General features: G+C 46.0%; 1 protein-coding gene across 5 annotated transcripts in view; it reads left to right on the plus strand.

The window, feature by feature from the left end:
* The window catches only part of AKAP13 (A-kinase anchoring protein 13), a 247,688-nt gene that overhangs the window by 90,429 nt on the left and 137,451 nt on the right, over positions 1 to 19,808 (plus strand). For all 5 annotated transcript variants that reach the window (XM_081888328.1, XM_081888330.1, XM_081888331.1 and 2 more), the window contains exons 4-5: positions 3,597 to 3,747; positions 13,333 to 13,629. In XM_081888328.1, coding sequence (XP_081744454.1) covers positions 3,597 to 3,747; positions 13,333 to 13,629 — 448 coding nt within the window. The remainder of the gene's footprint in view (positions 1 to 3,596; positions 3,748 to 13,332; positions 13,630 to 19,808) is intronic.

Below are 19,808 nucleotides of genomic sequence, written 5' to 3' on the forward strand. Positions count from 1 at the left end.
GAGATGAAAGGACAAGTTTTTGTCTGTTTGGATGCAATTGGATCCCATTTTGAATCAAGATGGCGAAGTGAGGTTTTCAAAACAGCACAAATGTTATTCCCTGATTTCAAAATGGCACTGATTTGTGTGTGTGTGATCTTTTAGAATTCCCGAGCAATTGGTGTGAGTTTGCTAGTATTAGGATTCTATGAATAAAACACAAGATAAAATCAGCAAACCTTGTTAAACCTCACAGAGCTACAATTCGTAGCTCCCTGAGAAGAGTAAAGGTAAAGGACACCTGGACGGTTAAGTCCAGTCAAAGGCGACTATCGGGTGTGGTTCTTATCTCACTTTTCAGGCCGAGGGAGCCGGTGCTTGTCCACTGACAGCTTTCCGGGTCATGCGGCCAGCATGACTAAAACGCTTCTGGTGCAATGGAACAGTGTGACGGACACCAGAGCGCACGGAAACACCATTTACCTTCCCGCCGCAGGGGTACCCATTTATCTACTTGCACTGGCATGCTTTTGAACTGCTAGGTTGGCAGGAGCTGGGACAGAGCAAGGGGAGCTCACTCCATCACGGGGATTCGAACCGTTGACCTTCTGATTGGCAGGCCCAAGAGGCTCAGTGGTTTAGACCACAGCGCCACTCTCAGCACCTTTAACAAACTACATTTCCCATAATTCATTGGGGGGGGGAGCCACGGGTGTTTAAATTGGTGTCACAATACTTTAAATGTATGGTGTGAATGTGGCCCTCGTCCAAGAATGTAACCTGCACATTAACTCCAGGAGACATAATTGGATTTATTTATTTTTTTGAAAAAAATGTAGAACAACTAGACATGTTCATGGGTCTGTGTTATTCTTGCATATCTAATCTAACTCCCAGGCAGAAACCTTTAACAAAGTGTTAGATGCTCCCCTGGCTAGTGCCTGCTTACAAAGGGAGCTGATGAAAGGTGTCAGGTCTGCTTTGTGGGCAGCCACTTTGGGAAATCGTCCTTGACCATCTGCGATACGGCTTGGTGGCCAGTCCTGCTATGAAGGGATTGATGCAAACTGTCACCAGAGGCTTTGCTTGCTTAGTATTAACAATCCTCTGCTAGTGCGGAGAATGGGTGCGTTATGAGCAAGTGTTGACTGTTAGTTTTTCATTCCGTTTGGCACGCTGTTTTTTTTAATTTTGCAAAGAATTGCTGCCTTTCAGTTAAAAAGAAAACAAAAGCCATTGTGTTGATGTCTGGATTTCATTAGATTGTAGGTTTAGAGTAGGTGGACACTTTTGTTTAAGCGCCATCCCTATCTTGCGATAGCTGTGACCGTGTGGTTTGCAAATGCATTTGCCGGCGACAAGCAAATTGTTGGCTTTGAAACAAAAACCTGCCCTTCTTTTTCATATTTGGAGGAAGAGGGGGACACTCCCCAGGGCCCCATTAAGAAGTGCAAGGGTGGGTCACTCTTGCCCTCAGTCTGAAAAAGGTTAGCCATTTCTTCCCTAAGTGAATTGAGACAAATTCTGTGTGCAGACCCCACCATTGGAGGCAGTGTGCCTCTGAACATCAATTGCTCAGGTCCTGCTTTTCAGCTTCCCATAGGCATCCATTTGGCCACTGTGAGAACACGATGCTGGACTAGATGGGCCTCTGGTCTGATCCTGCAAGGCTCCTCTTATGTTCTTAAGTCTTCCCTTGGAGAAGGCTGATGTAGGACATAGCAAACTGCCTTATGCTAAGCCAGACCATTGCTCAGGATTTCCTCTTGAGTACTTGTTGCTGGAGGGACGCGGGTGGCACTGTGGCCTAGGGCTTGCCGATCAGAAGGTCGGTGGTTCGAATCCCCGCGATGGGGTGAGCTCTTGTTGCTCAGTCCCTACTCCTCCCAACCTAGCAGTCCGAAAGCACGTCAAAGTGCAAGTAGATAAATAGGTACCGCTCCGGCGGGAAAGTAAACAGCGTTTCCGTGCGCTGCTGCTCTGATTCTCTAGAAGCGGCTTAGTCATCCTGGCCACATGACCTGGAAGCTGTATGCCGGCTCCCTCGGCCTGTAAAGCGAGATGTGCGCTGCAACCCCAGAGTCGGCCACGACTGGACCTAATGGTCAGGGGTCCCTATACCTTACCGTTACCTGTTGCTGGAGGTCATGAGCAGAGAGAGGGCTGCTATGATCAGGTCCTGCTTTCGGCCTGGTGTTGGTTGACCACTGGGAGAAGAAGATGCTGGACCTTTGGCCTGATCTAGCTGGGCTCTCTTGACCATTGCTGCTAGGTGCCTTTTGGCTATGGGACTGTTGGTGTAGATTTCCCCCACTTTTTGTAGCTAAAAATGGATTGGGCTGTGAAGACACAGCTACTTTCCAGGTACACGTCTCTGAAAGGTTCCTGACTTGAAAGTAAAGGTGACCTTTGTGTGTGTGTGTGTGTGCATGCGTGTGCGTGGTGGAGTTAAATGGCATGTTTTCATTGGCAGCGGGGCAACAAGCCAGGTAAACATTAGTCAATCAAAGCTAGGTACGAAATTAAGTTATACTTTTGTTTGCTGGCCTGTGCCAGAGGCGCTTTTGATCTTGGGAGACTTTTCTCCAAATGGGGTTTGGCTGCCCGGCTTGGCTGCTTCAAATGAACCGGGGTTATAATAACCACCTTGTGTGGTAGTGATCTCAAGCAGATGACATTATTTGGGTAATAATAAATGAGGAAAGGTAAACATGCATGAATTAAAACGTCTCTCTCTGGGTTGAGGGCAGCAGTGCTTTTGGAAACAGATTGCCTTCCTAGGTTACAGGAATTCATCTGTGCTTTGCTGTAGCTCCAGAGTTGTTTAAAACCGTGAACCTTACACCAGAAATTGTGAATTTATATTACTGACATGGTTTATTATGTGTGTGGGAGGGAAACATATTTCTGGACCCAGTTTTACTTAGAAAGAAAGAAAGAAAGAAAGAAAGAAAGAAAGAAAGAAAGAAAGAAAGAACCAGTGGTGGTTATTTTTCCTTAGTATTTGCAGCTCGAAAACATGCACTAAGTATCTCATCTGTACCAGACCCCCTTCTGTAAGGAATTTAGGGCACTCTGTGGATTTCTCCCCTTGGCAATCCTATTAGGTAGACTAGACTGAGAGCAGACCCTAGGTCACCTGCTGAGCTTTGTAACTGGGAACCTGAACTCTGGTCTTGGAGTTCCAGGTCTGATGTTTTTTATTCATGCTTCCTTTATCTTATTGGCGATTAAGAGGTGTGAGAGAATTCCTCAGTGCCTACTGGCAGCTTGATCCTGGTGGTAGCAGCTGAATGGACTTTGCTCTCCCCACGGAAAGGAGTAAATTATTGCTTCTCTTTGGCTGTGTCTTTGTGTATTCTTTTTTATTCTAAAAAACCAACACATTTTATTTTAAATGTGCTTCTTGGGAAAGGGAAAGGTGGTTGTTAGACTGTATCTCTACCCCAGACCTTTGAATGGATGAAGTATTGGATTAAGGCCTGGGAGACCAGGGTTCAAATCCCCACTCTGAGCCATGAAGCTCGCAGTCACCTTCTCTCACAAGGCTGTGAGCCAGAAATGCAAGAAATAAATTCCAGGAATATTAAATCCTTATGCTCTTCTTCTCCTCTTAGGGCGACTGCATAATCACCATATTGCTTACCGAGGATGACAAAGCTGGAAGCGATGATGTAGTTTTCTACCTTGTGTTTACTGGATCCGCCGTTCAGCACTGCACCAGCACTAGGAAGCTTGATTCAGGGACATTGGAGACCATTGCGCCTGGTAAGTTCCTTTTTTTAACAAAAAAAATCTCCCGCAAATCTACCTTTATAAGCCAGGGGTGAGCGAGGGAACCTGTTTTTCAGCCTTCCTCTCTGGACAGCCTGTGGCAGTTTGTGAGCAGCACCAGAGGCAAAATTGGGGGTCTTTAGATTTGGATAGTAGGCTAGTTTCTATAAACACACACCCTTTATTCTCCTCCCTGGCAATTAACAGGCATTATCAGGATTCAAGGACACATTCTAGCCCGCCGAAATGATATGTAGCTGGGGAACATACCGTATTTTTCGCACCATAGGACGCACTTTTTCCCCTCCAAAAATGAAGGGGAAATGTGTGTGCGTCCTATGGTGCGAATGCAGGCTTTCGCTGAAGCCTGGAGAGTGAGAGGGGTCGGTGCGCACCGACCCCTCACGCTCTCCAGGCTTCGCGGACCTCTTCGCAAGGAGCGGGACCACTCCGGCTCCTTGCGGAGAGTTGCCAGCGTGCCGAAGCCTGCGCGCGCTGAGCTCAGCGCGCCCAGGCTTCGCGGACCTCTCCGCAAGGAGCCGGAGCGCTCCGGCTCCTTGCGGAGAGTTGCCAGCATGGCGAAGCCTGCGCGCGCTGAGCTCAGCGCGCCCAGGCTTCGCGGACCTCTCCGCAAGGAGCCGGAGCGCTCCGGCTCCTTGCGGAGAGTTGCCAGCGTGCCGAAGCCTGCGCGCGCTGAGCTCAGCGCGCCCAGGCTTCGCGGACCTCTCCACAAGCAGCGGGAGTGCTCCCACGGCTTGCAGAGAGCTGCCTGTTTGCGGGCTGGGGTCGGGGGAAGCTCGAGCTTCCCCCGCCCCAGCCCCGCGCCTGGGGGGGGGGGAAATAATTTTTTCCCCTTTATTTCCCCCCCCAAAATGGGTGCGCCCTATGGTCCGGTGCGCCCTATGGTGCGAAAAATACGGTAACTGTGGTTTAGATAGATGGGGCGACTTTAGCTGGGGAAGCGATGGGGCAGCGAAGGGAGCACATAATCTTCAGTGCTCTCCCAACCATTTAACCATGGCTAAGCAATGGTCCCCTGGTGTGTCTGTGGTTGCTTAGCCCAGGGAACAGCCTGTGTGGGCAGCTGCACCCTTCTTAACTGAGTTGCCTACAGTGGCGTAGCGTGGGTTGTCAGCACCCGCAAGGCAAGTAATTTGCACCCCCTAACCTGTGAATTTGCGCCCCCTAACCCGTGGATTTGCGCCCCCTAACCCGTGGATTTGCGCCCCCTAACCCTAACCCCCAGATGTTGCGCCCGGTGCGGCGACCCCCCCTGCACCCCCACACTGCGCCACTGGTTGCCTATGAAGATCTGTAGCTTTGTTAAAAAAAGTGGCATGCTTTCTACCTTCTCGTTCAATTAGGTTAATAAATATAAATACGTTAATTTTGCTATTTTTACCCAGTGCACAACCCATTCTCAATTTCTTGTGAGTTTTTAAATGTTTGCTGTAAAAATAATTCTCTTCCCTTCTTCCTTTTATGAAATAATCTTTGTCCTGGGAGACCACAAGAGTAAACAAGTTGTGTAAGAGATGGTCACTAGAAAGCAGCAGTCATGTGGCCTTGATTTTTCTTTCTTAAAAAATACCCTTTCGTATGAAACATAGCATCATTTCCCCACCCCAAAGGCAAAAGAGAGCGCCATGAAGCCCTGTTGAGCAAGAATTTTTCTTAGAAGGCCCCTTAAAGGGGCTGACCATTAACTTTTATTACATAAAGACAGTGGCATTAAAGGAAAGAAAGAAAGAAAGAAAGAAAGAAAGAAAGAAAGAAAGAAAGAGAAAAGGCACACGAGACCAAATGGGTCTTTGACATTTGAAGGCCTGTACTGAAGTGATAGTTCGTGGGGTTGCATCAAATTTAGTGTTAAGGTAAAGCCACTTAGTGGTACTTGTTCTGCTGGTGAAATGTTGTTGCACAAGAGAATGCCAAGGTTGCTGGTGACTTCGATGCACAATGAATTGCACAGTCTGTTGCACAATGGTTTCCCACTAGCGCAGCTTCTGCATTTGATTCCTCTGTTGTGTGACGTTAAAACTCAACTGTTCACTAACACAAGTTCCCTCACACTAGCAGACAGAAAATGTTGGGTGCAGCCCACTGGAGGGGGAGTTCTATAATTATGGGAGCCAGCACAGGGAAGGCCCTGTCTATTGTGCCCACCAATCTAATTGACTGTCTTGGCAAGCACACAGTAGTTGGTTTTAATAAACTGGCAGGATTATTTGGGCAAAGGCAGTCCTTTAGACAACCCAGTTCCAAGCCATTTAGGGCTTTAGAGTTTAACACCAGCAACTTGAATTGGGCCCAGAAGCACAGTTAAGCAGTCCAGTTGGAGCAATATGTGCATGTGTGTTGCCTGGGAGACAAAGGAGGAACTCTAATGGGGCTGGATTTAGCTTGGGATATACCAGTTGCTGACCCCCTACAGTAAAGTCAAGAAACCATAGCTTTGCTGGTACATGTTTGGGGTAGGATTTCCCATTTTTGCAGTATTATTGAATAAAATAATTTTGTTGATTGCATTTTGTTTTCTGATATTTAACTGATTTTTTAGCTCTTTTGTATTTTATGCTGTTGTAAGTTGCTTTGGGGACATGGGTGCTGCTGTGGCCTAAACCACAGAGCCTAGGGCCTGCCGATCAGAAGGTCAGCAGTTTGAATCCCCGTGACGGGGTGAGCTCCTGTTGCTCGTTCCCAGCTCCTGCTAACCTAGCAGTTTGAAAGCACGTCAAGTGCAAGTAGATAAATAGGTACCGCTTCTGCGGGAAGGTAAACAGCGTTTCTTTGTGCTGCTCTGGTTCACCAGCTTAGTCATGCTGGCCACATGACCCGGACGCTATCTGCGGACAAACGCCGGCTCCCTCGGCCTATAGAGCAAGATGAGCGCCGCAACCCCAGAGTCGTCCGCAACTGGACCTAATGGTCAGGGGTACCGTTACCTTTAAGTTGCTTTGAGGCATCTCTTTTACATTAAGTGGCCAATAATGCAGCTTAATAAGTTAACCCCCCCCCTTTCAGGTCCTAAACCACTTTTAGTGTGGTGCACGTACACAAAGGGTGCTTTTTAGAGATGCCTAATCTAGTTTTATGCACTTTGAGATTTGCACCCCCATACTTCAGTCCTGGTGAGCTGCTGTCTGCGGTTGCCTTCAGAGGCAATGCTATCCTGCCTTTTCTATGGAAACTTAAAAATAGCTGCTGGAGCTGAATGCCTATTGTTTGTTCTGTGAGATCCGAGTCCTCAAAATAGGAGCTCTTGGATGGGTCGGCTTCCACTCCTGGCTGGACAGGCCATGAAGTCATGCGCTGAGCTTGGCTTCCAGCTGCCACTTGTTTAGCTACAGCAGTGTTTTTGTCTCCATGCAGCTTGACGATAAAGGAGCCTGCTTGGATGGTTACCACTCGTTTGGAAAGCGGCTGACTGTGACGCGAGCCAAAATGCTGAACTGTGGGCTGCGCCACTTTTTGCTGTTTGCCTGTCTAGACTTTTGTTGCCTTCCCTATCTCAAAAGATAGGCCAATGGGTTCAAACACTCAAACTGGCCACAGAATTGAGGTCCGTTTCACACTAAGGCCCTACCTGCACTTTGCATTTAAAGCAGTATCTTTAAAGAGTCCCAAAGAATTCTGCAAAGTGTATTTTGAAGGGGCATAGACCAGAGATAGTTGGGGGGGGGGTGTCATGGTCTTCTGAAATTAATTCACGTGTAAAACTCAGCCCAACTGTGTGTATATGGAGGGGATTGCGGTGAGCCCCATCTCTCTTGCATGGGGCAGGAGAATAGGAGCTCATCCCTGCTGCGCAAATGCAAAAATCAGCAAGCAGTATCATGGTGTTTTATCAATTGCTAATCCTATTCAGAGTAAAAAGGTAAAGGGACCCCTGACCGTTACGTCCAGTCGCGAATGACTCTGGGGTTGCGGTGTTCATCTCGCTTTACTGGCAGAGGGAGTCGGCGTACAGCTTCCGGGTCATGTGGCCAGCATGACTAAGCCGCTTCTGGCGAATCTGAGCAGCACACGAAAACACCATTTATCTTCCCGCTGGAGTGGTACCTATTCAGAGTAGATCCAGTCAAATAAATGAATTTAAGTTAGTCATTTGCAACAATTTCAGTTGGTCTGCTCTGAGAAGGACTAGCATTGGCTGCGACCTGTGGTTTTTCCAAGTGCCGGACAGTGTCACAGTGCTGACAGGCATGCGATGTCCAGAGTGAAGAATTAGGTATTTATTGCCAAAAGTTAGGGAAAGGCATGGAAAATAGGGAAACTTGGAGGGTCTGTCATATTGGAGGCCATCTATCTATCTATCTATCATCTATCTATCTATCTATCTATCTATCATCTATCTATCTATCTATCATCTATCATCTATCATCTATCATCTATCTATCATCTATCTATCTATCATCTATCTATCTATCTATCTATCTATCTATCTATCTATCTATCTATATCTATCTATCTATCTATCTATCTATCATCTATCTATCTATCATCTATCTATCTATCTATCTATCTATCTATCTATCTATCTATCTATCTATCTATCTCTATCTATCTATCAATCATCTATCTATCTATCTATCTATCTATCTATCTATCTATCTATCTATCATCTATCTATCTCTATCTATCTATCTATCTATCTATCTATCTATCTATCTATCTATCTATCTTATCTATCATCTATCTATCTATCTATCTATCTATCTATCTATCTATCTATATCTATCTATCTATCTATCTATCTATCTATCTATCTATCTATCTATCTATATCTATAGCTATCTATCTATCTATCTATATCTATCTATATCTATCTATCTATCTATCTATCTATCATCTATCTATCTATCATCTATCTATCTATCATCTATCTATCTATCATCTATCTATCTATCATCTATCTATCTATCTATCTATCTATCTATCTATCTATCTATCTATCTATCTATCTCTATCTATCATCTATCTATCTATCATCTATCTATCTCTATCTATCTATCTATCTATCTATCTATCTATCTATCTATCTATCTATCATCTATCTATTATCTATCTATCTATCTATCATCTATCTATCTATCTATCATCTATCTATCTATCTATCTATCTATCTATCTATCTATCTATCTATCTATCTATCATCTATCTATCTATCTATCTATCTATCTATCTATCTATCTATATCATTTATCTATCTATCTATCTATCTATCTATCTATCTATCTATCTATCTATCTGTCATCTATCATCTATCTATCTATCTACTATCTATCTATCATCTATCTATCCATCTATCTATCATCTATCTATCATCTATCTATCTATCTATCCATCTATCATCTATCTATCTATCTATCTATCTATCTATCTATCTATCTATCTATCATCTATCTATCTATCATCTATCTATCTATCATCTATCTATCTATCTATCTATCTATCTATCTATCTATCTATCTATCTATCTATCTATCTATCATCTCTCTCTCTCTCTCTCTCTCTCTCTCTCTCTCTCTCTCTCATCTATCTATCTCTATCTATCATCTATCTATCTATCTATCTATCATCTATCTATCTATCTATCTATCTATCATCTATCTACACTGGTACCTCCGGTTGTGGACAGGATCTGTTCCGGAGCTCCAGTCGGATCCTGAAGTTTCCGCAACTGGAGGGGCCACTTCTGCGCATGTGCGCGCGGCAAAACACTTCCGAGTTTGCCGCTTTCGCAACCTGAAGTTTACGTTACCCAAAAGTAACGTAAGCTGAGGTGCTGCTGTATTCTGTTCTACCTTTGTCCTTTGAAATTACAGTGCAAACAAACAAACAATAAAATGCATGCGCCACACAACATTAAATTCCACTTAAGACCAGCCATGACGGAGATGGGAAAATAAATATGGGAGGAAACGCTGCAGCTTGCTGCGAAATCATTGGTTTAGTTTCTCTGCCCAGTGGCAGCAGGGTTGCATTTTGTTTGGAGGAGAGCTCTGGAAGTGCAGGAGACCTAATTTAAATTTAAACATTTCCCATATTTGGGTGGGGTGGAGGGTTATGCAGTTTTTAACAAGTTGGTTTTGGTTCTGCATTTGACTACATTTGTAGTGCAAAGCCTTACCAAGGCCTATTTGGTGTTCGTAATTCTTTTCTCTTTTCGGTTATTGCAGAAACTAGGCAGACAATTTCAAGTGACAGGTTCTGGGGCCTCCTGGAGTCGCTTGCTCATTATGGAATAGCTCCCCTGATCTTTTGAACTAATTGCCAAAGTCAAAAACTTATCTCTCCCCCCCCCCCGGCCCATGCCCCCCCCACTCTTGGCCTCAAATCCTTGTCAGTTGTAAGGGAAGGGGGGGGACATCAAAGCACTTGAAAGGGACTGAACATGTTGCCCTCGAGGAACACATTAAACTCCTTTGCTGTAGCCGGATAAGTGTTTGATCTGATCAAATCCAATTTGTCACCTCGTCCAAGTCTCTGAAAGCTGGGGGTTTTCAGATGCTGCTTAGTTCTGCATCCCCTCCCAGAATTTCACTGGTGAAAATAGGCAGAGGTATGTGTGTGTATTCATGACCCTTCTCACAGCCCAATTCGTTACCTGAGTCACTGCCCCTGTACTTAATAATACTTGTTCACACATAACTGGAAGCTACAATATGGTTTGGTGCACAGTGAAAAAGTTATGGCTGCTTCCCTCTTCCCCTGCTCCTCGTCCCTGCCATATTAACCAGAACTAAGCCATGGTTAACGGACACGGGTGGCGCTGTGGATAAAACCTCAGCGCCTAGGACTTGCTGATCGCATGGTCGGTGGTTCGAATCCCCGCGGCGGGGTGCGCTCCCGTCGTTCAGTCCCAGCGCCTGCCAACCTAGCAGTTCGAAAGCACCTCCGGGTGCAAGTAGATAAATAGGGACCGCTTACCAGCGGGAAGGTAAACGGCGTTCCGTGTGCTGCACTGGCTCGCCAGATGCAGCTTGTCACGCTGGCCATGTGACCCGGAAGTGTCTGCGGACAGTGCTGGCTCCCGGCCTATAGAGTGAGATGAGCGCACAACCCTAGAGTCTGGCAAGACTGGCCCATACGGGCAGGGGTACCTTTACCTTTACTTTAAGCCATGGTTTGGATTAGCATTGTGACCAAACCCAGGTTCATGGTTTGTCTGGCTTTAGACCTTTCACAAGCTGTAACCAATGTCTTTTTTCTTGGCTTTTTATTGCTTATAGTTTGTTTTTTTGGGGGGTGGGGGTGGGGAAACAAGCCACAGCTCTGGGTTTAGATATAACCAGCAAAACTATGGCTTAGTCCCCAATAGCGCAGGAGGAGCGAAGCAGCTGAGTTTTTCCCCCTAGGTTAAAGAAATAAATGCAGTCATTGCTGTAAAGAACAACCCCAGCTGCTTCCTTTTCCTTGCTCGTGAAGTCACAATTATTTAAAACTTCCTAGTCTGCTTGAGCCTGTAATTTCAGCTTTGATGGTGGGGGGGTTCTTCTCTTCAACTGGGAGCAAAGTTCCTTTCTGTACTTCTGGAAAAGGAACATTCCCGCCTGCCACTGTCCCAAGTGAGCCAGTTGTAAATTTCAAATTTGTTTCTGGGCGGTGGCAAGGGGGCGATGAGGGATCCGACTCCATTTATGCAATTAAAAACAAAGAGAAAAGGAGGATAAGAGTTGATTCACACAGTCAGAGACTGAGGTAATGGGGCAGAGCAACTTTTCCAGTAATTAGTGAATGGTCTCTGCTGTTCTGGCACAAGGAGCCGTGACGTCAGTGCAGCAGTGGGGAAAGAGGGAGGGTACAGCGCCTGCAGAGGACATAAGTCACCAACCTGACTATTAAAGGGGGCTGGGCTGGTAATTATGGAACAATGGCTGTGCTGAAAATATGAAACTTCCACCTCTCAGCATGCTGTTTGAAGTTCGTCACGCGATTCCTGGGTCTGCACAACTTGCTTGGACGGTTAAGTTCAAAGACGTGCCCCAAACACACTCTTTCTTCCTCACCTCTCTCCCCCTTCAAGTACTTAGGCTCATAAATTCATATTCACTGTATTATCTATTTATTGCATGTAGCTGGTTAGAGCATAGTGCTGATAATACCAAGGTTGCAGGTTCAATCCCTGTATGGGGCAGCTTCATATCAGTGGCAGAACAAGGTCAGGTGGTATACGGTGCAGAAAATTTATTGTCACCTCCCCGCCCCCTTTGAATTTTTCTCTCCCCCCCCCCCGCAACAATGGTTTGACTTCATTTCATTTTGGGGGGGAGCCAAAGTTGTTGAGCGTGCGCTAAAGCAACAGCGTCTCTCTCTGCCGCACAGCATTTTGTCACCTCCTTTGGAGGTGACACCCGGGGCACACCCACCTTGCGACGCCTCTGCTTCATATTGTAGGGGGTTGCACAAGGTGATCCTCAGGGTCCCTTCCAACTCAACAATTCTATTATTTATACCCTGCCTCTCCCCCCCCCCCCGAAGCTCAAGGAGGCATATGTGGTTCTTCTCAGAGAGCCAGTGTGGTGTAGTGGTTAAGAGCGGTGGACTCATAATCTGGTGAACCGGGTTCGCGTCTCCACTCCTCCACATGCAGCTGCTGGGTGACCTTGGGCCAGTCACACTTCTGTGAAGTCTCTCAGCCCCACTCACCCCACAGAGTGTTTGTTGTGGGGGAGGAAGGGAAAGGAGAATGTTAGCTGCTTTGAGACTCCTTCAGGTAGTGATAAAGCGGTATATCAAATCCAAACTCCTCCTCCTCCTCCTCATTTAATCCCCACAAACAACCCTATGATGTGAGTCAGGTGGAGAGGCAGCGACTGACCCACGGTCACCCAGTGTGCTATATCATGACTGAGTAGGGGATTTGAACTGTGGTCTCTCATGGCCTGGTTTGGCACTCTTAAGCACTCCACCACACTGGCACCGATGCTGCCCTGTGGGTCCCCCCCCCCCAAGAAACCTAAATCCACTTGATAGTTGTAGTGCCATGATCTGTGTGCACACTCACCTTTTAGAAGGGTCTCTAGCTATTTAGTGTCTGTAGCAACTCATTGTGCTAGCTCAGGGTTTCCCAGACTTGGGTCTCCAGTTGTTGGACTATGACTCCCATCAACCCTAGCTAGCAGGAACAGTGGTTAGGAATGATGGGAACCCTTCTCTAGCTTAATTACAAAACAGACCTGGCTAGGCTATTTACTTAAGAAAGGAAGTGTTTTGATAATTTTTGTGGTCCTCATTTCCTACAGAATCCCATCTTGCCGCTTTAAAATCACAGGACTGGAGGTGACCACAAAACCCCATCTAGTCTAATCCCAGGCTCATTACATTGTGGTGCGCAAGCTGAGATTCTTCCTCAGTACTAATAAGCATGGGACTGCCACAATGGTTTTCTTTGCCCATAGCGGAACAAATCTGAAAGGAAGCTGGTGCAATGTTTAAGCAGCATTTGAATCCATCATGTAGATGCTACGGCAGAATAATTGACTGCAATGTAGTTTTAGGAGTAGAATTAGGGTGCAATGAAAGGGGTTTTTTTGCAGATGGAGACTGTCAGCTGTGTCCGTTCTTGTTCCACAGGCCACGATTGCTGCGAGACGGTGAAAGTCTCTCTCTGCGCTGCCAAGCAAGGCTCCCCTCTCTTGGTGGTGGCAGAGGACAGCCTGCAGTTTGTTCAGGATGAAGCTTATGACGCAGCTCAGTTCTTGGCAACCTGCGCTGGCAACCAACAGGCTCTGAACTTCACAAGGTTCCTGGACAAGTCCAGGCCTCCGGCTAGGGATGTGGACTTCCTTGATGAGAAAGTGGCTTTGGCGTTTCGTCATCTGAAATTGCCGGCTGGGTGGAATGTGCTGGGAGCAGACCACACTCCAAATGGTAAGATGGTTTGGCGAGATCCTTTTATATCCATGTTGCCAAATTAAATGGAACCGAATGAAAAGGTAGAGCGGAAAATCTAAATTAAAACACCTGAATGAGTTTTGGACACTAATATTTGAATGGGATTTTGATACTGGGTTTTTTAAAAAAACTTTTTTATTTCAGTTTTCTTTCAAATGATTCCATTCAGTTGCCTCTTTCTTTCTGTGACTTGTGGAAAATGTCTTCGGGGTGAATTGGGATTGTGACCTCAGTGCTCTGTGCTGTTTTCCCTCCTTTTGAATATCTGGGGAATCTTCAGGTTACTATGGGATGCTCTTAAATGGTGGTTGATTTTTTGCCTGGCTGTTTCCCATTCCACCCCCCTGTGGCTGCTGCTCACGAGTTACTGTATAGTAACCACCATTTGTTCTTTATGCAAACAAGGAAAACATGAGGAAAGCGGCCGCAGTTGAACCAGCAATTGTTTCTGAGTGGTCACAATGTTTGCATTCAGTGGGCTTTCTTGAAACTGAAGCCCAACCACTCTGCATGCCATGACGTGCTTGCACTACATAATCAACCACCCATGAGTGCTCCACATCCTCTCATTCATTCTTCAAACTTGGGAAGAGAGGAGGCTGCTTTCTATTGGGCCAGACCAACAGCTCAGTATTCTCTATTTTGACTGGCAGCTGCTCTCCAAGGTTTCAGGCAGGGGTCTTTCGCCAGCCCTACCAGGGGATGCTAGGGTTGAACTTCAGACCTTTTGCATACATAGCAGATGCTCTATCTCTAAGCCACAGCTCTTTCCTGTAAAACCTCCAATTGCCAGGAAACTCTACCTCAATCCAGCTGCCAAGGAGCTCTTGCAACATAAGATAAAGCTATCAACGGCTACTAGCTATGCTCTGCCTCCACATTCAGGGGCAGAAATTATTCTCCCTCCCACTCAACACTTAAGGTAAAGGGACCCCTGACCATTAGGTCCAGTCGTGGCCGACTCTGGGGTTGCAGCGCTCATCTCGCTTTATTGGCCCAGGGAGCCGGCGTACAGCTTCCGGGTCATGTGGCCAGCATGACTAAGCTGCTTCTGGCGAACCAGAGCAGCACACGGAAACGGCGTTTACCTTCCCGCCAGAGCGGTACCTATTTATCTACTTGCACTTTGACGTGCTTTCGAACTGCTAGGTTGGCAGGAGCAGGGACCGAGCAACGGGAGCTCACCCCGTCATGGGCGAAGAGGGACTGACTACTTAACCACTCTGAGAACTATATTCATAGAGAGAAAAGGCACCAACATTTCTGGTTTTCTGTTCTGATGTGTTCTGCACTTCAATACCTCGGTTTTTTGTGTGTGAGAGTGGTGCTGTTTGGAGACATAAGTATGGGCTCTTGGAGAATGAGGTGCATGTATGAGATTATGGGAGTATGTGTGCATTTATCTCACTGTTCTCCCTCTGTAAACATTCCCTCCCACTCGACACTCAAGAAATAGGGGGGAGGAAGTGGTTTTAGCTGGAATAAGCAGAGGTCAGGCAGGCTGGAAAACCAACTAACTAATTCTGCTTCTGGCCCAGCAATGTGGTTGGCAGTGGGTGAAGGTACAACCAGGGGCAAAATATTCCAACGCTAACATCCAACACAAGAACATACTTTTGTTTTCCATCTAAATGTTTTTTGGAAAACTGCAGCGTTTTTTGTTTGTTTAAAGTGGTAACAAGTGGCACACTCCCTCTGACACTGGGGGCCATGCAAAGCAATCCTGGCTAGCAGTCATTGAATTTGACTTTTGAAGCCATCTAAGCTGTTGGCCATCTCCTCTTCTGGTGGAAGTGGGCTTCCAATAGACTGGAGATGAGGCCTGATGGAGTCCTGCAATTTCCATACACCCAAGCTTTAGGCTTGGCATTGATAACAGTTGGCCCCCCCCCCCGCCATGCCACATAACAAAAGATTTTTCAGACACACAGCGGGATGGAGGGGCTTCCCAAAGCAATGTGTGATCCAGCTGTTCTGCTGCTCAAGAGCCAAAAATCACACTGAGCATGTCAAAGCCAATGGGCTGCATCCAAGTTACAGTAGACATATTGAAATGAATGGACCTAAATTAAGCCACGTTGCTTTATTTCTTTAGGTGGAAGTTGGTGACACAGTAAAAACACACACACACGCACTAAGGAGATCATTCCATCAGCATAAATATTTCTGCTCACCAGACAAAACAACCTCCCCTCTTTCAGAGGCAGACAGATGCTTCTGAACACCAGTTGCTGAAAACTGCAGGAGAAAACTCTTGTACTCAGAGGTCCTGCTTGAGGGTTTATTCCTCAGGCATCTGGTTGGCCATTGTGAGAACAGGATGCTGGGATACATGGGCCATTGGCCTGATCCAGCAGGCTCTTCTTATGCTCACGAGATCCCTGTGTGGTACAGAAGGGTCCTGGGTATGTTTGTGGGCCTGCACTCAATCCATATTTGTTGTGGAGATAAAAGGAGAAGGAGGACCATGAGCACTACTTTGAGCTCCTTGGAGGCGGGGGATAAACGCAGTCAGAAAGAAATGGCATAAAAAGGGTGCAGAAAGGTGTTTGAAGCCCCAAGAAGAGAAAATTAGCTACATGGGGGAATTGCACATAAAATTCCTGTGGGGGAGCCATGTTTGCTGTAGGTTAAGCTGATGGTATCTGGAAAGACTTGCCCGGTGACCAGGCAACTCTTTGAGAAAGTGAGCTGCAAAGGTTATATTGGAACATGATCAGAAAGGCTGGAAATGAGCCACTGAAAGGATCTGCTCTGGTTCCTGAGAATTAGAAAGGATTTTGGAAGTTAATCCCAGAGTTAAATGCCACCAGAAAGCCGATTCTGTGCCTGTGGATTTCTTCATCCCTTGTGTTGTGAAAAAAGTGATTTTGCATGTAGAACGTTGCCACCTGCAGTTCAGAGCTGCTGATGGAGGCAGGACAGGGCCGGCCCTCCCATGAGACAAGGTGAGGCGACCACCTCGGGTGGCAGGACCCACCAGGGCAGCAGAGGCGGCCCCCAAGCAACACATTGCATGCAGATCTTCAGCCCCCCCATTCCTGATGTAGAGTTTCACTTTCCGCTTCTTCCCTGGCTTGGTGTGTGTGTGTGTGTGTGTGTGTGTGTGTGTGTGTGTGTGTGTACCATTTTGTGGCTTGCCTTGGGTGCCAAAATTCATTGAGGCAGGATATGGAAGGAGTAGCTTAGTGGTAGAGCATCTGCTTTGCACGCAAAAGGCCCTAGGTTTAGATCTCAGCATCTCCAGCCAGGACAGGAACAGATTACCTGTCTTCAAATTAATATTGCCTCTGAACAAGATCAATTGCGTTCCTTTCTCTGAACGGTTCCAGGTGTGTTTGAAACCTGCTACCAAGTGCACAAGGTGTTGATTCCTTGTTCGGCTCTTATCGGGGTGAGGCTGCAGTGGCTTCCTGCCAAGTTTAATTCAAATATGCTTGGGGAGGCGTGCCAGGACCCAGGAACCTTTTTTTGGCTTGTGAGCACAGGTTAAGAAGCCCAAGTGCTTTTGAGTCACACAGCAAATTCTGTTTGACTCAGAGCACTGAAACAAGGTCCTTATGTTCTGACGATGTGTATGCCAAAGTGTTTGCCAAATTTAGGAGCTGGTGAAATGTTCCGGGAGCCCCAGGTAGCAGGAGAGATGTTCTTCATGACCTCAGTGGCAACCTAGATCTTGTTTAGATGTCCTTATCAACCAGGTGTCTGTAATGGTTGCTGGTTCCAATTGGGGCTGGTGGGGCAGAAGGCAGGGATCCCAACTGTATGTGAAGCTGCAGCAAATGACAGGCAATACCAACTGATTCTGGATTTGTCCCTACTGTCCTCCCTGCTGAGTTATACAAGGGGCAATGCTGAGGGGCAATACTGGAGTGGCTGTAAGCAAGGAGGCAGTCAGGCAGCTGGGGGCTGGCTGAGGTTTTTTTGGGGGCAGTACCCTGTTCGCCTGAATGGGACAGCCTCCAGGAGCCCAGGAGTTTGTGGCACCCGTGAGGGATGTAGAGCCCAGCTCTCTGAGAATCTCTGTCTTTAATTGTAAAAACATATAAAATTAAAAAATATCCAGTAGCACCTTAGAGACCCAACTAAGTTTGTTCTTGGTATCAGCTTTTGTGTGTATGCACACTTCTTCAGTGCATGCACACAAAAGCTGATACCAAGAACAAACTTAGTTGGTCTCTAAGGTGCTACTGGGCAATTTTAATTTTTTTTTTTTTATGTTTCGACTGTGTCAGACCAAACATGGCTACCCACCTGAATCTTTAATTGTAAAAACAAAGCAAGGTTGTGAGGGTATGTTTAGAAGTAGGACAATAAGCCTTCTAATTATAAGCCTGCAAAAGTTACTAATCTCAATAATAATAATAATAATAATAATTACTGGACTGCTGAGGGATTGCAGAGGTGGGACAACGAATTCCCGTCCTGCTGGAACTCTCTGTATTTCTACGCCTAGGCACAGATGAGGGGCACAGCACTCCAAACCTCTGCTATATAATTCCTTCTTGCCTATAGGCATTATTTATTTATTAAATTTGTATACTGCCCTTATACCTGTAGATCTCAGGGCAGTTCCAGGTACTAGAAATGGTTGGATTCCAACTCCCATCAGCTTCCATTGAGGGAAAGGTTGCAGAGCTTCAGCCTAGCATGCAGAAGGCCAGAAATGTAGCCTCCAGAGGCATTTCCTGGTAGGCCTGGAAATGATTCCCTCCTTTAACCCTCCACACTCCGGAGAGCCTCTGCCATTTAGTGTGTTTTTTTTCTAGCCAGAACTCAACTCTGGCACCTCAGGTGGGCGCCATTACCATAAGAGTAAAAGGGAGGCGTTCATGGTGAGTTCTGTAACCTCTTTTTCTAGAAAAACAGCACTGGGTGTAACTCACTGTAAGATAGCTTTGTACAGTGGTACCTCGGGTTAAGTACTTAATTCGTTCCGGAGGTCCATTCTTAACCTGAAACTGTTCTTAACCTGAAGCACCACTTTAGCTAATGGGGCCTCCCGCTGCTGCCACGCCGCCGGAGCACGATTTCTGTTCTTATCCTGAAGCAAAGTTCTTAACCTGAGGTACTATTTCTGGGTTAGCGGAGTTTGTAACCTGAAGCGTATGTAACCTGAAGCGTATGTAACCCAAGGTACCACTGTATGCTGTTATGTTCCTATGATTAGCTATACTTACTGGGTTTGGTGGTATAGAAAGTCCAAGACTTGGAAGGTGCTACCCGTCTTTAGTTTCTTATGTACCTCACCCACCCCCTTTCCTGTGTCTACCAAAAAATGATGGAAAATAGTAAGAAGCAGATTTTTAAAATGGCATTTTGCTATATATTTTTTACAGGTCACAGAAGTGAGCACAAGCTTTCCTATTACAGTGGTGCCTTGGTTCTCGAACTTAATCCGTTCCGGGAGTCCGTTCGACTCCCAAAACTGTTCGAAAACCAAGGCACGGCTTCTGATTGGCTGCAGGAGCTTCCTGCACTCAAGCGGAAGCCGCATTGGACATTCGGCTTCCAAAAAACGTTCGCAAACTGGAACACTTACTTCTGGGTTTGCAGCGTTTGGGAGCTGATTTGTTTGGGAGCCAAGCTGTTCAAGAACCAAGGTTCCACTGTATCATCATCATCATCATTGCCAAGTAAACACACGGTCCTGGCTTATACCTGTACACTTGAGACCACAGTTAACTCATTGACAAACTAGAAAGAGTTGTGGTTTTCACTGGAAACTTCTTGTGTGGGTCTCATACCCAACCTGTTTTATATAAACTCATAAATCACTGCTATTATCGCTCAAGGTGCTCTTCCAGAGCTCTTTGCTTGATTGAATTGCTGCAGCTGTGCTCTATCGAGCTATGCGGTAGCAGAAGCAAACATCATTTATAATGCTACCATTATTAATAAAAAATGTCCTCAGGAGTTCTAAATGCAGAGATGATAAATGCTGTGCAATACATTCCACGTAGTGCAGATGAGTTCTTTCAAGTTGGTTACAGACTGAGACAGACAAGATGATTTTATTTGTTTATTGAATGTATTAGTCCCCCCGCCTTTTAAACAAAATGTAACTCAAAGCAATTTACAACAAAAAACAACACATACGTTAAAACCAGCTCAAAACTAAAATAGAATAAAATCTAAAATTCTATCTATCTATC

Source organism: Podarcis melisellensis, assembly GCF_964234715.1.
Source record: "Podarcis melisellensis genome assembly, chromosome: 14".
Taxonomy (NCBI): Eukaryota; Metazoa; Chordata; class Lepidosauria; order Squamata; family Lacertidae; genus Podarcis; species Podarcis melisellensis.